The sequence below is a fragment of the Littorina saxatilis genome, linkage group LG5 (assembly GCF_037325665.1).
Source record: "Littorina saxatilis isolate snail1 linkage group LG5, US_GU_Lsax_2.0, whole genome shotgun sequence".
Taxonomy (NCBI): domain Eukaryota; kingdom Metazoa; phylum Mollusca; class Gastropoda; order Littorinimorpha; family Littorinidae; genus Littorina; species Littorina saxatilis.
The window spans coordinates 2162571-2184644 of NC_090249.1; the positions used below are offsets into that span (position 1 = coordinate 2162571).

General features: G+C 43.6%; 2 protein-coding genes across 3 annotated transcripts in view; one reads left to right on the forward strand and one right to left on the reverse strand.

Moving 5' to 3' along the window:
- The window catches only part of LOC138966065 (O(6)-methylguanine-induced apoptosis 2-like), a 342886-nt gene that overhangs the window by 95024 nt on the left and 225788 nt on the right, over positions 1–22074 (forward strand). The gene's annotated exons all lie outside the window — the stretch shown is intronic.
- On the reverse strand, positions 5280–21820 carry LOC138966055 (uncharacterized). Of its 2 annotated transcripts, none has more exons than XM_070338146.1 (14): positions 21755–21820; positions 20378–20602; positions 19546–19776; positions 18820–18997; positions 17435–17847; positions 16880–16991; positions 14144–14531; positions 13546–13728; positions 12953–13136; positions 10424–10512; positions 9756–9915; positions 8990–9195; positions 7954–8166; positions 5280–6213 (listed from the first exon to the last, which is right to left on the reverse strand). In XM_070338146.1, exons 2-14 carry the CDS (start codon positions 20547–20549, stop codon positions 5665–5667), a joined length of 3078 nt encoding a protein of 1025 aa, XP_070194247.1. In that variant the 5' UTR covers positions 20550–20602; positions 21755–21820; the 3' UTR covers positions 5280–5664. The 2 variants fall into 2 exon arrangements, with proteins under 2 accessions (XP_070194247.1, XP_070194246.1); XM_070338145.1 differs by lacking the exon at positions 21755–21820 and adding an exon at positions 20939–21066.

Here is a 22074-nt window from a genome sequence, read left to right on the forward strand (position 1 = left end):
CTCAACCCCGCCCCCTATATAATATATAGAGAGAGTGGGTCCCGAGTCCCAGCCATCAGGGTCTGGCTGCTTGGTCTGGCTGCTTGGTCTGGCCCTTCTCCTTTCCTCCCTTGCCCACCGTGTTTTTTTTAATATAGATCATGTCCTTAAAAGGCTAAACATACATGCCTATAGGACATCAATATATTTTGTCTGGTCTGGTCCAACAGGTTAGCACAAGACATTCCATTGGTGGAAAAAAAGGGGAATTTGATGGTGTTTTGCAGTTCGGTTTATCAGTGCAGTTCGTGTCAGGTGACTCCACACATGTATCAGCTTTCGAGGATAGCAAGAAATATGTCCCCTAAGTTTCCAAAAAAAGTTGACATTTAAAGAAAACCTGTTTGACCTACTATCTCAAAAAAGTTGATCGTCATCCCAAAAGGAATGACCTCAATCCTCGGTGTTTTAGAAAAGGACAAGGAAGTTTAGCTGCTGATACCATTCCCGCAAAACCCATTTCTTTTAATCTTCTACTTCTTCATGCTTCCCACGCTGTTTCCTCTCTCGAATTACGTGAAGAACTCTGTCAGGTTTGTGTGGGTTTGGAAAGAACTTTTTACTCGTGCAAACATCGGGCGTGTCTCGGTTGCAATCTTAAAGGCACAGTAAGCCTCCCGTAAACCATCACATATACTGTCAGGCTTTTACACACGGTACAAACACCCTTCCATTTGAATGCTCACCGAACGGGAACATCCTGGCTGCTTTCCGTCGAGAGTGAGACATTTTCAAAGAATTTATTTTCGTGGACCGTCTGTTCTATAACCAGGCGCCTTGTTTTTGGCGCTAGAACTAACTTTTAAAATCTAAATAATAAATTGACAGCTTGTAACACAAACATTCCTAAATCATAAAAGATTTCTTTTTTCATCAAGACAAGATCAGTACAATTCGAAGTTTTGAAAGTTTAAAACAAGTCGCGTAAGGCGAAAATACAACATTTAGTCAAGCTGTCGAACTCACAGAATGAAACTGAACGCAATGCAATTTTTCAGCAAGACCGTATACTCGTAGCATCGTCAGTCCACCGCTCGTGGCAAAGGCAGTGAAATTGACAAGAAGAGCGGGGTAGTAGTTGCGCTGAGAAGGATAACACGCTTTTCTGTACCTCTCTTCGTTTTAACTTTCTGAGCGTGTTTTTAATCCAAATATATCATATCTATATGTTTTTGGAATCAGGAACCGACAAGGAATAAGATGAAAGTGTTTTTAAATTGATTTCGAAAATTTAATTTTGATCATAATTTTTATATTTTTAATTTTCAGAGCTTGTTTTTAATCCAAATATAACATATTTATATGTTTTTGGAATAAAAAAAATGATGAAGAATAAGATGAACGGAAATTTGGATCGTTTTATAAAAAAAATATTGTTTGTACAATTTTCAGATTTTTAATGACCAAAGTCATTAATTAATTTTTAAGCCACCAAGCTGAAATGCAATACCGAAGTCCGGCCTTTGTCGAAGATTGCTTGACCAAAATTTCAATTAATTTGATTGAAAAATGAGGGTGTGACAGTGCCGCCTCAACTTTTACAAAAAGCCGGATATGACGTCATCAAAGGTATTTATCGAAAAAAAAACCCAAAAAAACATCCGGGGATATTATTCCCAGGAACTCTCATGTAAAATTTCATAAAGATCGGTCCAGTAGTTTGGTCTGAATCGCTCTACACACACAAACACGCACAGACAGACAGACAGACAGACACACACACACACACACATACACCACGACCCTCGTCTCGATTCCCCCTCTACGTTAAAACATTTAGTCAAAACTTGACTAAATGTAAAAAGATAGGCCGGAAGCAGGGTCACGAAAGGTCGTGTCTCAAAGCAGACGATTTTTCTGCATAGCGCTCGCTTTCTTTGAAACCAGCCTACGCCGACAGGTTCGTGAGCCACCAAGCTGAAATGCAATACCGAAGTCCGGCCTTCGTCGAGGATTGCTGGGCCAAAATTTCAATCAATTTGATTGAAAAATGAGGGTGTGACAGGGCCGCCTCAACTTTTACAAAAATCCGGATATGACGTCATCAAAGGTATTTATCGAAAAAAAGAAAACAACGTCCGGGGATATCATTCCCAGGAACTCTCATGTCAAATTTCATAAAGATCGGTTCAGTAGGAAAACAGCAACAGAGTGATGCAGCCCTCCGCTCCCTTGCCCTGGAAGAAATGCACAGGAGGTACCCAGCCAGCAAGTGGACCCACGCTTATACAGATGGTTCGGCAGAGTGCGCAACCAAGAACGGAGGAAGTGGCGTCTTCATTCAAATGCCAGGAAGACCCCCAGAGACACTGACCACACCATGCGGTGTTCTCTGCTCCAACTTCAAAGCAGAAGTTGTTGCCCTCCATACAGCTGCAGACTTCCTCACCTCTCTTGAGGAAACCCCACCCAAGGTTGTCTTCCTCTCTGACTGCCTGTCCGCACTACAAGTCCTCACAGCCCCTGCAGAACACCTCGTGGAAGAGCTGAAGAAGTCCCTGAACGACTTGTCCCAGAAAGCCTCCGTAGTTCTGCAGTGGATTCCAGCGCACTGCGGCATCGCTGGAAATGAGAAGGCGGATGGTCTGGCCAAAGATGCAGGAAGACAGGAACAACCAGAAACCAGCCTGTCCTTCCGAGAGACCAAAACCCTCATCAAGCATCGCTGGAAGACAGCATTCAAAGAAAGAAACGGAGGCTACAAGCCAGACCAAGACCCCATCCACCGCCTCAGCCGTGCAGAGCAGACTGCCATCTTCCGGCTGCGTACAGGGCACTGCGGCTTTAAAGCGCACCTGAAAAGGATCGGCGTAGCAGAGTCGGCATTGTGCGATTGTGGGGCGGCCGACCAGACAGTAGAACATGTATTGAATACATGCACAAACTTCACTCTGCTGCGGAACCAGATCTGGCCAGAAGGAGCTACACTGGAGACCAAGCTCTGGGGAACGTCAGAAGACCTGAAAGCGACGTTCCAGTTCACGACAGCAGCGGAACTACGACCCTAGACACAACCGTCGAACGCAGAAGAAGAAGAAGGTCCAGTAGTTTAGTCTGAATCGCTCTACACACACACACACAAACGTTAAACACACACACACACACACACACACACACACACACACACACACGCACACACACACACATACACCACAATCCTCGTCTCGATTCCCCCCTCTACATTAAAACATTTAGTCAAAACTTGACTAAATGTAAAAATCAACACAATCTGTGTATGTGTGTGTGTGTGTGTGTGTGTGGGTGTATGTGTGTGTATGTGTGTGTGTGTGGGTGTGTGTGTGTGTGTGTGTGGGTGGGTGTGTGTGTGTGTGGGTGTGTGTGTATGTGTGTGTGTGTGTGTGCGTGTGTGTGTGTGTGTGTATATGTATGAGTGTATGTGTGTGTATGTTTGTATTTATGTTTGTACGTATGTATGTTTGTATTAATGTATGTATTAATGTGTGTATGTCTGTCTGTGTGCGTGCGTGCGTGCGTGCGTGCGTGCGAGCTTGCGTGCGTGCGTGCGTGCGTGCGTGTACGTGCGTGTCCGTGCGTGAGCGTGCGTGCGTGTGTGTGTGTGTGTGTGTGTGTTTGGGCGTGCGAGCGAGCGTGTTTGTGCCTGTGCAATTGTCTACATTCAGTTCAGAAATTCGACAAATTTTGATTCTTAATATTTTATTTGCATTGCACGTAATTCTCTCCGATGACACAAATAATTCAATTCCACATTTTGACATTTCCTTTCGTCAAAATAAATACCAACGACAATCTAGAAATTCTTATTTTTATCAAGAAAATTCAACCTGGAGATATGAGCTACATATACAAGGAAACAGACATTACAATATTACGTGTTTTGCAATTGTGTATGACATGATTATTTACATGAAAATGTACATACAAAACAAAAATACAGCTTGAACAAATACCATTATTGGCACACTCACTTTTCCCGTGGTTATTAAATAATTATCAACCGTGAGTGAGGCAAAATAAGTTCATTAAATTATGACTGATTCACGAATTCTGAAAGAATATATGGATTTTCGTGTCAATGTTCTGAGTACACAGGAGAGAGAGAGAGAGAGAGAGAGAGAGAGAGAGAGAGAGAGAGAGAGAGAGAGAGAGAGAGAGAGAGAGAGAGAGAGAGAGAGAGAGAGAGAGAGAGAGAGAGAGAGCGTGAGAGAGTAAGAAAGAGAGAGAGAGAGAGAGAGCTTGAGGAGGTATTACACACCGCTACGACCGAAGAGAAGTGAAAAATAAACTCCTGTTGTGCAGCGGGATAAAGTATTCCCTCATACCTCGGAGATATATCTTCACTCGCTCGCAGCGACGTCACGTGACATTTTAGATGGTGGAAGAAAATGCTGTCGCTTATCGGCACTGGGTGCAGTGCCTTTGTAGTGCACTTGCACTAGAACGGCACTGGGTCCAGTACCCGCTCCGGCGTCGAAGCATTTTCCACTAAAAAGTGAACAAAATTTGACCTATTTCGTCGCCTATAGGGGACGGAAAGAATGTCATTTCAATGGTGTGATAACATTCTTTCCGTCACGTGACGTCGCTGCGAGCGACTGAAGGTATATCTCCGAGGTATGAGGGAATACTTTAACCCGCTGCACAACAGGAGTTTATTCTTCACTTAGCTTCGGTCGAACCGGTGTGCAATGGGTGGCTTGAGAGAGTAAGAAAAGAGAGAGAGACAGATAGAGAGAGAGAGAGAGAGAGTGAGAGAGTAAGAAAGAGAGAGAGGGAGAGAGAAAGAGGGAGAGGAAGGGAAGGCGGGTAGATGTAAAAGGTACTTGAAAGCCCTCTTACTAAAATATTACTTGTTTACCTTTAAACAAACACAGTTTTGCATTCACCGAGTTTATCTATTTTTGACTCAAATGATCTCTGAATTAATTGTTTTAACATACTGATCGACTGCAGGATGAAGATAGTAACCGAAAAATGTTGATGATGTTGAATCCTTTATTGCGTTGTCAGGCGAAAAAGGATCTTGCAGTGGATTACGTAAACGCATGCGGTGACCATAAGGTGACACATGTCAGTCGGACTATTGTAACCAATAAAGAGGAGTTAGTGTTCTCACTTGAATACCATCAGTGATCACACAAGCAATATTGGATCCTTGTTTTTGTATGTGGCATTTTACGAAATCTATTTTAAAACTGTTCTGCGATTGAAGAAACCCATTTTGTTTACTTTGCGATTATGCGTTTTCGCCTTTTTTTAAATTTCGCAAAGACCTTTTTCCCGCCTAAATCTAATGCCATCTTCAAAAATGTCCACGACCTAAGTTTAACTGTTTTGTAAGAGTCGTCACACAAAGTCGCTACGCGATTTTAAATATAGTTATGTTTCAACAGCTGTTAGACAACAGGAGCACCTTTATAACGACTGAACTAAAAATCGTCAGCAACAAAGTTTATCATTCTTCTTCTTCTTCTTCTTCTTCTTCAGCGTTTGACGGTTGTGTCACTCATAGTCTTAGTCAGCGCAGGTCTTCCACGTTTATCATTCAAAAGTCTTTTCGTTCATGAAACCGCCAGCTCTAAATTTGCCGACTTTCGGTCAACACGGGATTCATTGAGAAGTCTGATCGTTGAGAAACCGCCAGCTCTAAATCTTCTGACTTTCGGTAAACACGGGGTTCATTCTGAAGTGCGGTGCGGGACTCCCCGTCGTTGACTGCTGCCGCGGTGGTTGTCTCCCCCCGATCTGCTTGGCGTTCTGCATCTGCATGGCACCAGAGGGCAGCACCACCATCGCCTCGTACGGAGAGCTTCCGCCCGTCACCTCCTCGAAGGACGGCGAAGACGCCCGACCGTCGCCGGATTGAGCCGGAGATTGCCGACCGAGTTCTTCGTCAGCGATAGACAGGCGGCCGCTAGTGAAGGAACTGAAGTCGCTCCCGTCGAAGGTTTCTTCGGCATCTGCCGAGTTGTCGTAGACCGGGTTTTCGTGGCCCACGATGCCCTGGCGTGACGGGGACAGTGGGGGTTGGGCCAGGTTGAGGGAGTTCTGTAGATGGGAGGCGCTCTCGGCGACGAGAGGAACGTTGTCTCCGCTACCGTCGTCCTCGCCCTGACTTCCGTTGCCGTTGCCGCCGCTCACGCCGCTGTCGTTGTCGTCGTTGTTATTTTCGTCCTCGATGAAGCCTGGGTTGACCTGAATGTGGAGAAAAGACAGAAAGTGTCATGAGTAAAAGGGATAATGAACTTCTATGGTTGGCTTTCTGTAGACCTGAATTAAGAGCAGAGAGAGAGAGAGAGAGAGAGAGAGAGAGAGAGAGAGAGAGAGAGAGAGAGAGAGAGAGAGAGAGAGAGAGAGAGAGAGAGAGAGAGAGAGAGAGAGAGAGAGAGAGAGAGAAAAACCAGACTATACTAAATGAACATTTCTGTCAATATTAACATAATGTTCATTAAACAATGCATCCACACAAACTCAACATTGTTCAAATTACTTTTTTCTACATGACTTTGTCTTCCCTTCATGTTTCCATCCCGGAAGAAAACAACAACAACAACAACAACAACAACAACAATTTATTACAACTACAATTTATTACAACAACAACAACAACAACAACAACAACAACAACAACAACAACAATTTATTACAACTATAACAACAACAACAACAACAACAACAACAACAACAACAACAACAACAACAACAACAACAATTTATTACAACTACAATTTATTACAACAACAACAACAACAACAACAACAACAACAACAACAACAACAACAACAATCACGACAATCGGGCAAACTAACAAAGGGATACGAACACACAAACATGTGCAAATGAAGCTTGAGATAAGAGCATTAAGTCCACTACAATGAAGAGGTGGTCGCCAGGGCAAGTTCAGCTGTATTACTAAGATAATATTTAAAAAGATGTTTCCAAAGCGTGACAGACAAGACAACAACAAGGACATGAACAGGAAACACCAATTCAAGCTCATCTCATTTAATTTCATTATTTGTATCATAATTGTTTGTTTGTCTGTCTACTTCAAATATCACTGGGTTTACGAACTATTAAATGTAACGTTTCGTTTCGTTAATTAAACGTTCCATTAACCTACAATTCTTGTTTTGGTTTTATTCTGAATTTTGGCACGTTAGCCGTTCATCTGTGTTTGGATTCATTCAAGCAATATACAGAAGAACAGATGACAAACACTGCAGTTACAAGGTTGTCGTCACCAAGACTGAGACTGGTCTCAAAAACCGGGAAATCTTTAGATGATGCAGTTGTTTTTTATTTCACGTTGGGCAAACGTAACCCTACACCTCTTGTTCTCTTCAGTGAGGAAATGTGGTACCCATCGCGCGCACACCTTTGTGTATCCAAGTTTGTGTTTTAAAATTCTCAAGACAGACGACGACAAAATGTCCAGTGTTTCGGCGATAAAATGACTGCTCACTCGGGGATCTTCATCAACTAACCGTTGCACATGGGACACCATTTTATTGTCGGTTACAGGTGGTTTCTTCACTTTTCCCCTTGCATCTTCCACAGACGTTTTTCCTGTTGAGAAATGCTTTGCCCACCGAAAAACTGTCGCGCGAGATGGTGCTGTGCCTGGGCTTACAGTTATCAGCTCTTCAAGTATGTCACCGGCCGTTTTACCAAGTGCCGTTCTTATTTTGATGTAGGATCGAAAATCCTTCTCTGAAAATGTGCTTTTTGCCGCCATTTTTTAGGCCAGTGTCTCTCGCTTACATGACTAAATACACTGTATCTTTACGAAAACACAACGGATCACAAAGAAATTATGCACAATAATACGTTATGTACCAATCTTGATAATGACGTCATTTGTTATAAATGTCGTCATTTGATTCTGTGCAAAAAAAGACCAGTCTCAGTCTTGGTGACGACAACCTTGTATACCTGTCCCCCGCCTGTAGCGGTGATGGAAGGAGGCAGCGTCGACCCCTCGTTGTTGAAGCGGGTTCTGACGTAATCAAAGATGGCCTCCACACGCTGACGTGGTACCACGCCGATTCGGAAGAAGCTGAGCTGTCCCTGTGTCATACGTCGCGTGTCAACCACTGTCGACGCCATGTTTTCGGGGGAGGGACCTGAGCACAGGATCCCATCCACCTGCACACAGTAATCAGGGTAATTAAGGTAATAATCGGGTGATAATTAGTGTCAACTAGCCATGTTCACAGGGGGAAGGGGCTGACCATTGGATACCATTCACGTGCACAGAGAAGTTGAACATTTGCGAAATACTCTTTAGAAACAAGTAATTCATTTCCAAAAAAGACACTATTCATTTCCTCTGTTCCCAATGCTGAAAAATATCACAAGTCTAGTACCTACCACCTCAGATACCCTGCCCCCTGCTCTTGTTGACTAAAGGGAAAGGGTGGCCAAGTGGTAAAGTGCACTTGCCTCGGAAGCGAGAGGTTGCGAGTTCGACCCTGGGTCGGGGCGTAAGGTATGTTCTTCCCCCTTTCCTAGCCCAGGTGGTGGGTTCAAGTGCTAGTCTTTCGGATGAGACGAAAAACCGAGGTCCCTTCGTGTACACTACATTGGGGTGTACACGTTAAAGATCCCACGATTGAAAAAAGGGTCTTTCCTGGCAAAAATGTATAGGCATAGATAAAAAATGTCCACCAAATACCCGTGTGACTTGGAATAATAGGCCGTGAAAAGTAAATAATATTCGCCGTAATGGCTTGAGCTTTGCTGGCCGATGTGAATGCGTGATATATTGTGTAAAAAATTCCATCTCACACGGCAGAAATTAATATGTAAAGCGCTTAGAGAACGTCAAGCGCTATATAAATCTCCCATAAAAAAAAAATAAAAAAAAATAAAGACATACATGTATATATTTGAACCCCTTCTTTTATCGAGATACGCTGTAATATAATATACGTTCGTGGTATAAAATCTGATGAGTCAAACAACTTACGTTCTCCATGCCCAGCTTCGCGAGGACCTGCAGGTGGTGCGTGGTGTCGGCTTCACCTGTCGGGTTGGCTGACGTAGTGGCCACCGGGCCTGTCTGGTCTACCAGGTATGACGTCACGCAGTTGTCGGGCATACGCACTGCGATGCTGTCGGGACGACCCACCAGGGCGTTGGCGTCTCCGATGCCGAGGTTCTCCAGCCAAAGTCCTGTGGACATATAGACATGTCAAGTGTGTAATGTACAGTGGTACCTATTTTCAAACGACTTTGAAAATGTAACCGAAATTCAGTCGTTTTACGGAGGGGTCGTACAGAAAGAGTTTGGGTTTGTACAAACACACATTTTGCAGCTAATCAACAACAACAAGAACAACAAGAACAACAAGAACAACAAGAACAACGCTACCACCAACACCATCACCACCAACAACATCAACAACATGCTTCAACTTTCTTTTTGATTAGAATTTTTCTCACATTCTATTGTTGGTCACTTTACCGTTACATGCAACCATCGCGCATTCATCAAAACCAGTCAAATCTGTAACTCCCCAAAATGAAAAAAAAAGGTTAGATATTTTCTCATATCGCACCTTTTCAAATAACACAGCCAAAGCCAGTCAAATATGTAACAGTCCAAATGAAAAAAAAGCCGTCCGATATTTTTTCATATCGCACCTTTGGGGATAAAACAGCCAAAGCCAGTCAAATAGATTACAGTCCAAAAGAAACAAACCAACCGTCAGATATTTTTTATTATATTGCACCTTTGGGGATAACACAGCTGACGGTGGAGGGCCAGACCTCGTTCATGAAGGCCCACACGAGCTCCCCGAACAGTTCTCTTCCTTCGTCCAGTTGTTCCACACGCGAGATCCACATGGACATGGGTCTGTCTTCGGCGTCCTTCTTGGTCGTGTACGCTCTCTGCAAGCACAGTGTGTGTGTCAGTAAAGCGCGTATCTTATACGTTATTTGTATTTTTGACAAACATATTACATTTTTCACAGATCGAAATAGTCAATATTCCTCCGAGGCCGCGCTAGAGAGAGAGAGAGAGAGAGAGAGAGAGAGAGAGAGAGAGAGAGAGAGAGAGAGAGAGAGAGAGAGAGAGAGAGAGAGAGAGAGAGAGAGAGAGAGAGAGAGAGAGAGAGAGAGAGAGAGAGAGAGAGAGAGATTGATTGATTGATTGATTAAACTTTATTACAGAAGGATGGAGATTTTAGGCGTTGCCTAGTCTTACAATCTGTCCTTGCTAACTAACATGAATACAAAACAGACCATGAAAACATTATAAGAGAGAGAGAGAGAGAAATATGCTATCTTTGGATGCACGGTTGCGTTCGGGGTCCAAACGACCAAACAGGCATAAGCTAAGAAGTCATGGCTAATAAGCTGAGAAGTAAGCCCATACATAGGCTGCATATAGTCTTACCCGCACAGCCTCTGGGAACTTGACAGCAGCCACCAACACGTACACAACGTCTGTGGGAATGCCAACAATCCCACCCTTGTTCATGATATCTGCAACACAAAATGATTTCATTTCACTATATGGGAATTCTATTGTCGTCATAAAGACACTATTTCATTTCAGTATGTCAGTCATGACAAAAATATATTGCCTTGGTGAGTAAAAACCAAAACCAAAACACCTGAAAGAACAGAAATACTTTTGGCAACACTGTTCCATGTAAGCGGTAACTTTCGCGAAGAGTTGACATTCGTGTTGAAGGTGAACTCATATAATTTATATCACGCCCTGTAACTGGCGTGATATAAATTATATGAGTTCACCTTCAACACGAATGTCAACTCTTCGCGAAAGTTACCGCTTACATGGAACAGTGTTGCCAAAAGGACCCAATAAACATGCAACCCACAAAAATGTTAATAACTTCTACATCTGTTGACCAAATTACTTTATATTTGGGGGACATACATTTCAGCCTATGCATGACCTTTCCCGAAAGTGACAATTTTGTAAATCAAATGGTCTGACTTTTGTGCAATTTCAAATAAAGTTGCCAAATTCAGGGATCGACTTAACAGTACGAGGTTAAAAATTGAGCGGTAGCCAAACTTACCAGATTTAAGCCCTCAAGATTGTTAGCTTTGGGGAAATTCGAATGACATAGTATACCTTTATAAACATAAGGCAACCAGTGACTTGAATACAGCAATTATAGTCAAGATCCGGGCATTTCACGTGGATGAATGCGTGCTTTTCATTGAATTGATGAATTTTGCGGGACATTGTACTCCAAATGCTATGATATTTGGTGAACTTGGAAGATATCCACTAGATGTTAATATGAAATGTAGAATGCTTTGCTATTGGTATAAACTGATTAGTCCTATTCATAAAAATAAATTTTCAAGTATTGTGTATTGCTTTACTTATAGATTGTATATCAACAAGATGATTGAATCCAAGTACTTATGTTTCATTGAAAAAACCTTAAATGAAATTGGTCTCTCTGGCCTTTGGACTTCTCAAGAAAATATTCAATACTCAAGCACATGGTTTAAAAAGAAAGTAAAAAGAAGTCTATATGACCAGTATATCCATAAATGGTTTACAGAAATTGGAACAAAAAATATGTTTTGGAATTATCGAATGTTCAAAGATATTTTTGCATGTGAAGACTACGTCACAACCCTGCCATATCAGCAATGTGTTTCAATGATGAAGTTTAGAACATTAAACAACAATTTACCTGTACAGAAAGAACGTTATCTTAACATCCCGAGGTCAGAAAGAACTTGCACCAAATGTGTATCGCATGACATAGGTGATGAATTCCATTATTTATTTGTCTGTGATTTTTTCAAAGAAGAAAGAGCTGAGTTGTTACCACCTTACTATTGGAAAAAACCTAATGCACTTAAATTTAAAAAGTTATTTGCTACTAAGAAAAAGAAATTGCTAAAGAATATTTTGGACTTTACTAATAGAATTTGTAACAGTTTTTCATAATTTTTTTATTTTTTATTATTTTTTATTTTTTATATTAGCATATATCATGATTGTATTGATTGTATTTATTGTTCAAAATGCCCCCATGGGTTATGGACCAATAAACTTGAACTTGAACTTGAACTTGAACTTGAACTTGTACTTTACAACGAAGGGGTTGATTTTTCAGTCATTTGAGTTTATCAACTATTTTCATAGTTGTTGTGCATGAACTTCAGTTCTTTCAAGACCATTCTACAAAGTTTCCAGTATGTCTAGGTAGAACGGTCCGACATTTATTTGTTCTCCAAAATTTGTTCCAATATACAACTCCGGTCCGACATTTATTTTTTCTCCAAAATGTGTTCCAATATACACCTCTGAAATTGTCAATGGCACGAAAGCTTTCCTGTCTAGTGATTGCCCCGAACCTAGCTGTACATAACTCCTTTCTTCGGGTCACCGATGATCTAGGGGGTGAAGGGGGTGTTTGAGTATACTCAGACATTCAGATAATCTAAACGGTAAAATTCTGAAGGGATTAAATCAGGTAAGTAGTGCTACTGCTCAGTATAATGTCAAACCTCGTTCTATTGAGTCGATCGCCGAATTTGGAGACTTATGAAAATGATCCCTGTGTCTATGAGTGGAGGTATGACACCTGTCACTTACCTGCAATAGCCATGCGTAGCTGGGAGTGTATGTATGGCACCTGTCACTTACCTGCAATAGCCTTGACGCCAGTAGCACGGCGAGCGTCAGCCCACAGCGCCCTGGGTCCCTGTCAGTGGAGGTATCCCACCTGACATTTACCTGCGATAGCCATGCGTAGCTGGGAGTGTATGTATGGCACCTGTCATTTACCTGCGATAGCCTTGACGCCAGTAGCACGGCGAGCGTCAGCCCACAGCGCCCCGGGTCCCTGTCAGTGGAGGTATCACACCTGACATTTACCTGCGATAGCCATGCGTAGCTGGGAGTGTATGTATGGCACCTGTCACTTACCTGCAATAGCCTTGACGCCAGTAGCACGGCGAGCGTCAGCCCACAGCGCCCTGGGTCCCTGTGAGTGGAGGAAGCTGACCTGCAGGAAGGGCTTGCCGAACGGCATGATGTCCCGCCCAACCGCGGCCTTGAGGATGGTGCTCAGGAAACAGTAGAGGCACACCAGCACGAACACGATGCCGATCTGCAATGAACAAAGGTAGTTTACACCTAGACTCAGCACTGCTGCTAGACATAACTGAGGTTATTAGATTCGTGTTGCTTTTTTGCCCTGGTCGTTTTTTGTGTGCGTTGGTGCTCGACAGCAGCAGCAGCAGCAGCTGCAGCAGCAGCAGCAGAAACAGGAAAGAGGCAAAAATCATGTCATTTCATCAGATAATTTCATTTTGTGCACTTGCTAACATCTCTTTGCCACAACATTGCTGTGCATAAAAGTGCGTAATATTGCCGAAGAACAAGCTGTACACAAAGACTGTACACTTACTGTACACTAACCTCAGGTGATACCCAGCATGAGATCAAGAGAAGAGAACAAGAATTTATTCCGCCACATGGCATAAAAGCCATTGGTATTTCTCCTGCTATACACTCACCACAATCTCATAGACGAAGTGGGCGATGGAGCCGACAGCGAAGAGGATGAAGCCGATGCAGACCATGATGAACATGAACATGAGCACCACCCAGGCCTTGCTGACGGTCAGAGCCAGGAGCAGCTGCAGCACACCCACCACGATGAACCCCACGATGCCAGTGATCGTCGCCGGCCCGTTATCCTGTGGGAGAAAGTGTAACAGGTAGGTAAAGGTATTCCCATAACCATATTTGATGGTAGGGGAGCGAGGTGTTAGATATCTCAACTTGTCTAGGGCCAGCTTTATGAGGGCGGTGCCCATACCATCTCCCTCGCTGCTTTTGCCTTCCCCGACCTAATTAGGGTCAGATACCCATTTCCAGCTGGGTGGACTGGAGAGCGTTCGGGAAATGGGGTATTTGCATTGGCCCCGAGGCAAGAACTCTAACCACTATGCCACTCCGGCCCTCCACGTGGGAGAAAGAAAGGAGTCAAAACTGACAACGAGCAGAGCAACAAGCACAGTGTTTATCCGTGGTTTCAGTATGGATGTTTGTTTGTTTGTTTGTTTGACTTTGTTTGCTTGTTTGCTTTTTTATTTCTTTCTTTTTACCAACCTGAGCCAGAACCCCAAGACCTCGGAAAGGCCCCCAGATGAGCCAGAGCGAGCCGAACGTGTAGAAGGAGCAGGCTTCGAACGTCAAGCCCCTGGCAAAGCACACCGACCCCACGATGTACTGCGTCAGACCCCCAAAGGCAATGGCCCAGGGCATTACCCACAAGCCTTGCGGGATCCACAGGATGGCTAGGACGGCAATGGCGTTGGAGGCAAAGCCAACGACGTCCAGGTCGAAGTACTTGGTGTAGCCCAGGATGAAGTCTCTGGAGAACAGCGCCTGCTTTCTCCCAGTGGCCGTAGGTTCCCGGAGTTTGCCGTACAGACAGCCCACGCAGCACTTGCAGCTGTTCTGAAGGAATTTCGTGAAGCGAGCGCCTTCCATGCATCTAAGGGGAAAGAGTAAATGGATCAGTAAAAGCTGGAGAAAAAAGTTGGAAGCTGGCTGCAGGAAGTTTCGACACTGGGTTAAAGGTGAAAAGACTTCGCGAAGTCGACTTCGGGCTAAATGAAGGACAGCCTTAAAGCTTGATGAAGGACAGCCTTAAAGCTTGATGAAGGACAGCCTTAAAGCTTGATGAAGGACAGCCTTAAAGCTTGATGAAGGACAGCCTTAAAGCTTGATGAAGGACAGCCTTAAAGCTTGATGAAGGACAGCCTTAAAGCTTGATGAAGGACAGCCTTAAAGCTTGTTGAAGGACAGCCTTATAAAGCTTGATGAAGGACAGCCTTAAAGCTTGATGAAGGACAGCCTTAAAGCTTAATGAAGGACAGCCTTAAAGCTTGATGAAGGACAGCCTTAAAGCTTGATGAAGGACAGCCTTAAAGCTTGATGAAGGACAGCCTTAAAGCTTGATGAAGGACAGCCTTAAAGCTTGATGAAGGACAGCCTTATAGCTTGATGAAGGACAGCCTTATAGCTTGATGAAGGACAGCCTTATAGCTTGATGAAGGACAGCCTTAAAGCTTGATGAAGGACAGCCTTATAGCTTGATGAAGGACAGCCTTAAAGCTTGATGAAGGACAGCCTTAAAGCTTGATGAAGGACAGCCTTAAAGCTTGATGAAGGACAGCCTTAAAGCTTGATGAAGGACAGCCTTAAAGCTTGATGAAGGACAGCCTTAAAGCTTGATGAAGGACAGCCTTAAAGCTTGATGAAGGACAGCCTTAAAGCTTGATGAAGGACAGCCTTAAAGCTTGATGAAGGACAGCCTTAAAGCTTGATGAAGGACAGCCTTAAAGCTTGATGAAGGACAGCCTTAAAGATTGATGAAGGACAGCCTTAAAGCTTGATGAAGGACAGCCTTAAAGCTTGATGAAGGACAGCCTTAAAGCTTGATGAAGGACAGCCTTAAAGCTTGATGAAGGACAGCCTTAAAGCTTGATGAAGGACAGCCTTAAAGCTTGATGAAGGACAGCCTTAAAGCTTGTCCTTCATTGAGCCCGAAGTCGACTTTGCGAAAACTCAGTGCTAATGGATTGGATTGGATTGGATAAGATTTACAGTCCAGTGAGGTTACCCTCATGGAAATTCGGGCTGCTTTCTCCCCGGGGAAAGCGAGCTGCCCTACATACGGCGCTACCCATATTTCTTTTTTCCTGCATGCGTGTATTCATGTTTCCTGAGACTTAATGCTGTGTGAGATGGAATTGGTTTTTTTGTTTTTTTTACTTTATTCCAAGTCCCACAGGTATTTGATGGACATTTTTATCTATGCCTATACAATTTTGCCAGGAAAGACCCTTTTGTCAATCGTGGGATCTTTAACGTGCACACCCCAATGTAGTGTACAACGAATGGACCTCGGTTTTTCGTCTCATCCGAAAGACTAGCAATTGAACCCACCACCTAGGTTAGGAAAGGGGGGAGAAAATTGCGGCCTGACCCAGGCCTGAACACGCAACCTCTCGCTTCCGAGCGCAAGTGCGTTACCACTCGGCCACCCAGTCCCTGCTCCGTGTGGCCAGCTTCGCGAAGTCGACTTCGCCCAGTTAAGGACAAGCTTACAGGAAGGAAGTCAGACAAAGGAGAAAGGTCATATTCTGAAGCGGGAGCCTTTCGTGCATCTGACGGGAAAAAATGGATGGATCTGTAAAAGCTGGTCGGACAAAAAAGCGTTTCAAGAAAGGGAAGACATAAGAGGTAAAGGAAAGAAGTAGCAAACAAGTTTGAGCAAATCATGTCTTTGAAAGAAGGTAGTCTTCAAATAGAAGCAAATTGACAGAAGTTAGGAACAGAAAGTCTTGTTTGTTCGTTCATGGGCTGAAACTCCCACGGCTTTTACGTGTATGACCGTTTTTACCCCGCCATTTAGGCAGCCATACGCCGCTTTCGGAGGAAGCATGCTGGGTATTTTCGTGTTTCTATAACCCACCGAACTCTGACATGGATTACGGGATCTTTTTCGTGCGCACTTGGTCTTGTGCTTGCGTGTACACACGGGGGTGTTCGGACACCGAGGAGAGTCTGCACACAAAGCTGACTTTGAAAAATAAATCTCTCGCCGAACGTGGGGATGAACTCACGCTGACAGCGGCCAACTGAATACAAATCCAGCGCGCTACCGACTGAGCTACATCTCCGCCCATCATGTCTTTGAAAGAAGGTAGTCTTCAAATAGAAGCAAATTTACACAAGTTAGGAACAGAAAGTCTTTATAAAAACAGGTCTCAAAGAGGAGAAAGTCTTAAATGGGGGGGGGGGGGGGGGAGTCTTAAAAAGGAGGTTCAACGCTACCTCATGCCAAGCGGCAGTTTGAAGGTGGAGCTCTTGGCCCGGGTGATGTGTGCTGCCAGGCCGTACAGTGAAATCACCAGCAGGATCCAACCCATGGCGCCCAAGAAAGCACCTGCACAAAACAAGAAGGAAAAGAAAAAGCTTGACGTGAATCAATGACAACAGTCTCTAACTTAGGACGAGAAGAAAGTCGTATCGACATAAATAAATAGCCGAGAAAATAAAGAAAAGGAAGGATGCAACAACGTAAAAAAAAAAATTGCATGCTGACAGCTTTCCTCCTATATGTTCTCCACGTAAAACACATTGCACTGAAGATGTCTTGCAGTAACTCAACCGTATTTATTTTCGCTCTAATATGTACGGTTTCCCCAATATACATTCAAAAACACTTACATAAAAAAGTACAAACGCAGGCTAGGCACACACACACATACACACACACAAACACACACACACATACACACACACAAACACACTCACACATACACACACACAAATACACTCACACACACACAAACACACACACACACATACACAAACACACTCACTCACCTCTCGACCCATCCACATAAAAGGCAACGGCAAGCAGACACAGGGCGATATTCTGCAAGAACTGATAGATCTCCCTGAACAGCGACGCCACGCCTACGACGAAGAAGATGACGAAGAAGATGACGACGACGGCGATGATAGGAGGCACAGGCACCCCCGTGGTGTACTCGACAGCGAAGTTGAAACCGTTGGAAATCCAGAACATCGAGTGGAGGAAAAAGTAGAAACCGTTGTAGGTGTCCGACCGTCGGACGGCGATGATGGCCGCGAGAAGCTGGTAGCATCCGGCGGTGAGGATCCACATGAACTCCAGCGACACGTTGGGGAAGACGCGCGTTGTATGTCCGGCACAGATGGCGAAAGCTAAGGTGTTCATGGCGTGACCCAGAGGGACGTAGTCACGCGACATGCCCCTGAGAAAGTGATGAGAAAGACGGACAAATAGTGAGAATTGTAGGTTTTTGAGTACAGGAAAAGTTTATTTGTTTGTACATTTTTATTCATTTTTAATTTCATTTTATTTACGAGAATTTATATCGCGCACATATCTCACCACACAAGGCGACTCAAGGCGCATGTTACCTATTAATGCCGTGTGAGATGGAATTTTTTACACAATATATCACGCATTCACATCGGCCAGCAAAGCTCAAGCCTATTAGGGCGAGCATTCACCGTTCACGGCCTTTATTCCAAGTCACACGGGTATTTGATGGACATTTTTTTTTTATCTATGCCTATACAATTTTGCCAGGAAAGACCCTTTTTTCAATCGTAGGATCTTTAACGTGCACACCCCAATGTAGTGTACACGAAGGGACCTCGGTTTTTCGTCTCATCCGAAAGACTAGCACTTGAACCCACCACCTAGGTTAGGAAAGGGGGCAGAAAATTGCTAACGCCCTGACCCAGGGTCGAACTCGCAACCTCTCGCTTCCGAGGCAAGTGCTTTTACCACTCGGCCATCACAAATGTGATGTTTTATTCAAGTGTATCTATCTTACAATGAGAAACAAAACAGGTATCGGGTAAGATGAAAATCTCCAAAGAAACTGAGTTGAGCAAATTATTATGCAAAAGGTCAAGTGAAAAACTAAAGCAAAAACAATCCCCGAAAAATACAATCATGCAAAAACAAAAACAAAAAACCCATCACACACAACAAAAATAATCAGTTTATCCTACATACGTGAGAGAGAGAGAGAGAGAGAGAGAGAGAGAGAGAGAGAGAGAGAGAGAGAGACAGAGAGAGAGAGAGAGAGAGAGAGAGAGAGAGAGAGAGAGAGAGAGAGAGAGAGAGAGAGACCACTCATAAGATAACAATGTCGTTCAATTCACACGTGGTGATATCATCTCTTAAAACGAAACAAAAAAGTGTTCATTACGAGTGATAGAGGTAGATGGTGGCGTTCATAGAAGGCTCGCCATCCCGGTATTTCTTGAGCACGATGGTGGCCACGCTGTAGAGAGCCAGGGCCGCCATTAACAGGTAGTACGCCCCCACACTCGTCCGCAGAGGTCTCCACAGGGAGCACATCTCGAAGATACACGCCAGAAAATAACCTGAAGAAAAACAAGAACAACATGTGTATTGGAGTGGATGTCATTGTACGGTGGTCATTTAATTTTATTTTTATTTTTTAGATATCATTATCAAAATGTCCATCAAATACCCGTGGGACTTGGAATAAAGTAAAAAAAATTCCATCTCACACGGCATTAAGTCTCAGGAAACATGAATACACGCATGCAGGAAAAAAAATGGGTAGCGCCGTATGTATGGCAGCTCGCTTTCCCCGGGGAGAAAGCAGCCCGAATTTCCATAAGGGTAACCTCACTGGACTGTAAATCTTAACCAAACCAACCAAAAGTAGTTTCTCCCCATCGTCATACCAGTCGTCAAACTCATCCTGCTACTCATCACTGCACACACGATCATCATCACAACGAATCCAACCATCATCTTGGTAGTCCATCGGGTCCGACGATGACGTCTGTACTTGTACATTCTCATAACGGTCTGGTGAGCCTCGCAAGAAGCTGTAGCGTCCAAGTCTGGAGCGGCAACATCACCATCAATACCACACAAAATCACCCACCAAACTACTCACCAAGAGACATGACGGCAGCGAACTTGGCCCGATGGTACAGAGAGCCGAAGATGAAGAAGAGGAAGATGAGGAGAAAGATGGCGTATCCTCCGGCCAACGCTTGACCGCCATCTGTCCCCGTCGGGTTGAAGCCCTCGGTCACGTGGTAGATACCCACCGCCGTCCATAGCACCGACACACATAGCATGAAGGAGCGGAGTAATGTGTCGTCTGGGTCTTGAGCCGTTATGCCTGAGGACACAAACAGTTGGTTGAAACAAATGTATTTGTGTGCCGGTGTGCCGAAGAAAAATTTCCATTTTTATGTAATATTTTAATGGACAATAAAGTGCTGTTATTGTTATTATTGTTATTGTTGTATTCAGATAATTACAATTAACAATGCAAGATACAATGAATTAAATAACAGACACGGAAAAGGTTACATTTACTTCCAAGAAAACGAACAAACGCGACAAAAACCAAACAAACAAGAAAACAAAACAAAACAGAAAACACGAACAAAACACCTTGTGATAGTATGAGGAATTCTAACAACATCCCAAGGATAACACAAGGGGTGAACAGCAAGTTTACAAGATAGTTTGATTTAAATAGAACAAAGCTCAGAAAGAAAGAAGAAAAGAAAAATCCAGTTGCAGATGGATAACATTGACCAATTGAAGAGACCAAAAAATGAATAATGAATGCCAAAGAACGAGCTGGGGAGAGGGTGGGGAACGGAAATGGGAGGGAACAGCAAATGTCCGGTGTACAATCTCAATCCGCAATCAACCAAACAATTAAACCAACAACAATTTTCACCCTGCCAAAGCCTTTAATCTGTACTCACACAAAACAGCAGCGATAGTGGAGAGAATAATGAGGGCCAGTCCATAGCCTTTGTGCACGGGGAGCTCGCCGGTCAGTACAGTGAAGTTGAAGATGCACAGGATGACCAGTATGATAAAATGTACGTAGATAGCGGCCAATGTTGCAGACGATCGCCTCACAAGCACCGCCATCTTGGAGTGTTAGTCTACTTCCGCTTCCGGTCTTTCTGATTCACAGTTTTTGCCTGAAATTGAATGAAAGTTTCGACTTTGATACTTTACAATAACCCCTTTTGATTTGTCCGACGTTCGAACCTGAAACTGGAGGAACATTATTTGACCCTTGCTTGAAATACAGACTGCATCTTTACTTTCCAAGTTTCGTTCTACATTTCTGGCGTCAGAAACGACGAACTTAATTCAACAATGTCGAGAACATTTAATAGCGGAATATGGCACAAAAAAACCACCCAACAAACCTGTCATTCATTTGAAAATGAAAGACTCACACATTTTTTTTTATAAACCCGGTTTATCTCAGATTTGTACGTGTAAATATTGCTCAGAACGACATATCTTACTTTTGCCCATCAAAAAAACAAGCTGAAACAAGACGTCGCAAACATCAAAGAAAAATTAAGTCTTTCCGAAACGATCACAGTTTCGAATAAACCATCCTCCGCCGGGGCAGCTGACTGCACAATGAATCTGTCGTGGACAAATCAGATCAGACTGACCCGCCGGGCAATAGTCAGTGCATGATGTCAGACTGCTTCCCGCGGACAATGAAGGCTTGCAGTGGCTACACGGAAACAATGACCCAAAACACATCTCATGCTTCGTTGTGTTAAAAACGCCTTAATCATCATGAAACGTGGAGTTAAATTGGTTGTTCGAGTACGAGAATGTGAGGAATTTGTTGATTACATGTTCAATTCACAATAGTTCTTTTTAACTCTTTGTTTGTTTTTGTTTTTTACTTTAAAACTAATCTGTGGCAATCATTAGGAACTGGAACTCGTCAGGTTGATACACTTGTTATTTTTGTTTAAGACGATTTAGATTCAGTTAAAACTGAAATAAGTTAATCCATAGTTTGCATCTGAAACGCAGCACCTACAAATCAAACTTGAAAAATCTAAAACCGAAAAGCGAAAGACTCAGACAGCAAATATTAAACGATTCAAAAGTGACGTGAATTTCATTTCTTCAGATTCGCCAGTAAAAGGCAACACCGAGTACATATGATGAAAAAACAAACAGCTACTTACACGTAATAAAACCTTGTTGCAGAAGAAGACACAGACATACAAGACAGTCCACGCCTAAAGTGACTTGTCATACACATTCAATAGCAAGCAGCAGGACATCAGTTATAAACTAGCAGGGGAGCTTACCTGTGTAATCTTCCGGCAGTCACTCTCGCACACGTACTGTCGAGACGAAACTGAAACGAGTTCGGTTGTCACACTGTCAGCTTTTTTTCTTTCAACGCCTCCCCTCGTCCAGTTCGAGAGTGGGGCGTGGTCAAGTGAAAAGGGGGAGGGGCAAAAGTGCCGGACACACACACTACAGAATTCTCGTACAAATTTGATAGTCATAGGATCCTGCACTATATGACTTTGCCGAGGGGTTACATTTAAGGAGGCACTTGAACGGAGGGAGGGGTGGGAGAGAACAAGGTAGAGAAGGGGGGGGGGGGGTGTGCAGGAGATGG

Excerpts from the sequence above, each read along its gene's own strand:
- LOC138966055 (XM_070338146.1), bottom strand. The coding sequence starts at position 20,549 with ATGGCGGTGCTTGTGAGGCGATCGTCTGCAACATTGGCCGCTATCTAC. Across the intron at positions 9,196-9,755 it reads CAGCTGTGTTATCCCCAAAG|GACTTTGGCTGGAGAACCTC; the intron begins GTGCAATATAAT and ends ATATGTCCACAG. Across the intron at positions 8,167-8,989 it reads CGAAGCTGGGCATGGAGAAC|GTGGATGGGATCCTGTGCTC; the intron begins GTAAGTTGTTTG and ends TACTGTGTGCAG.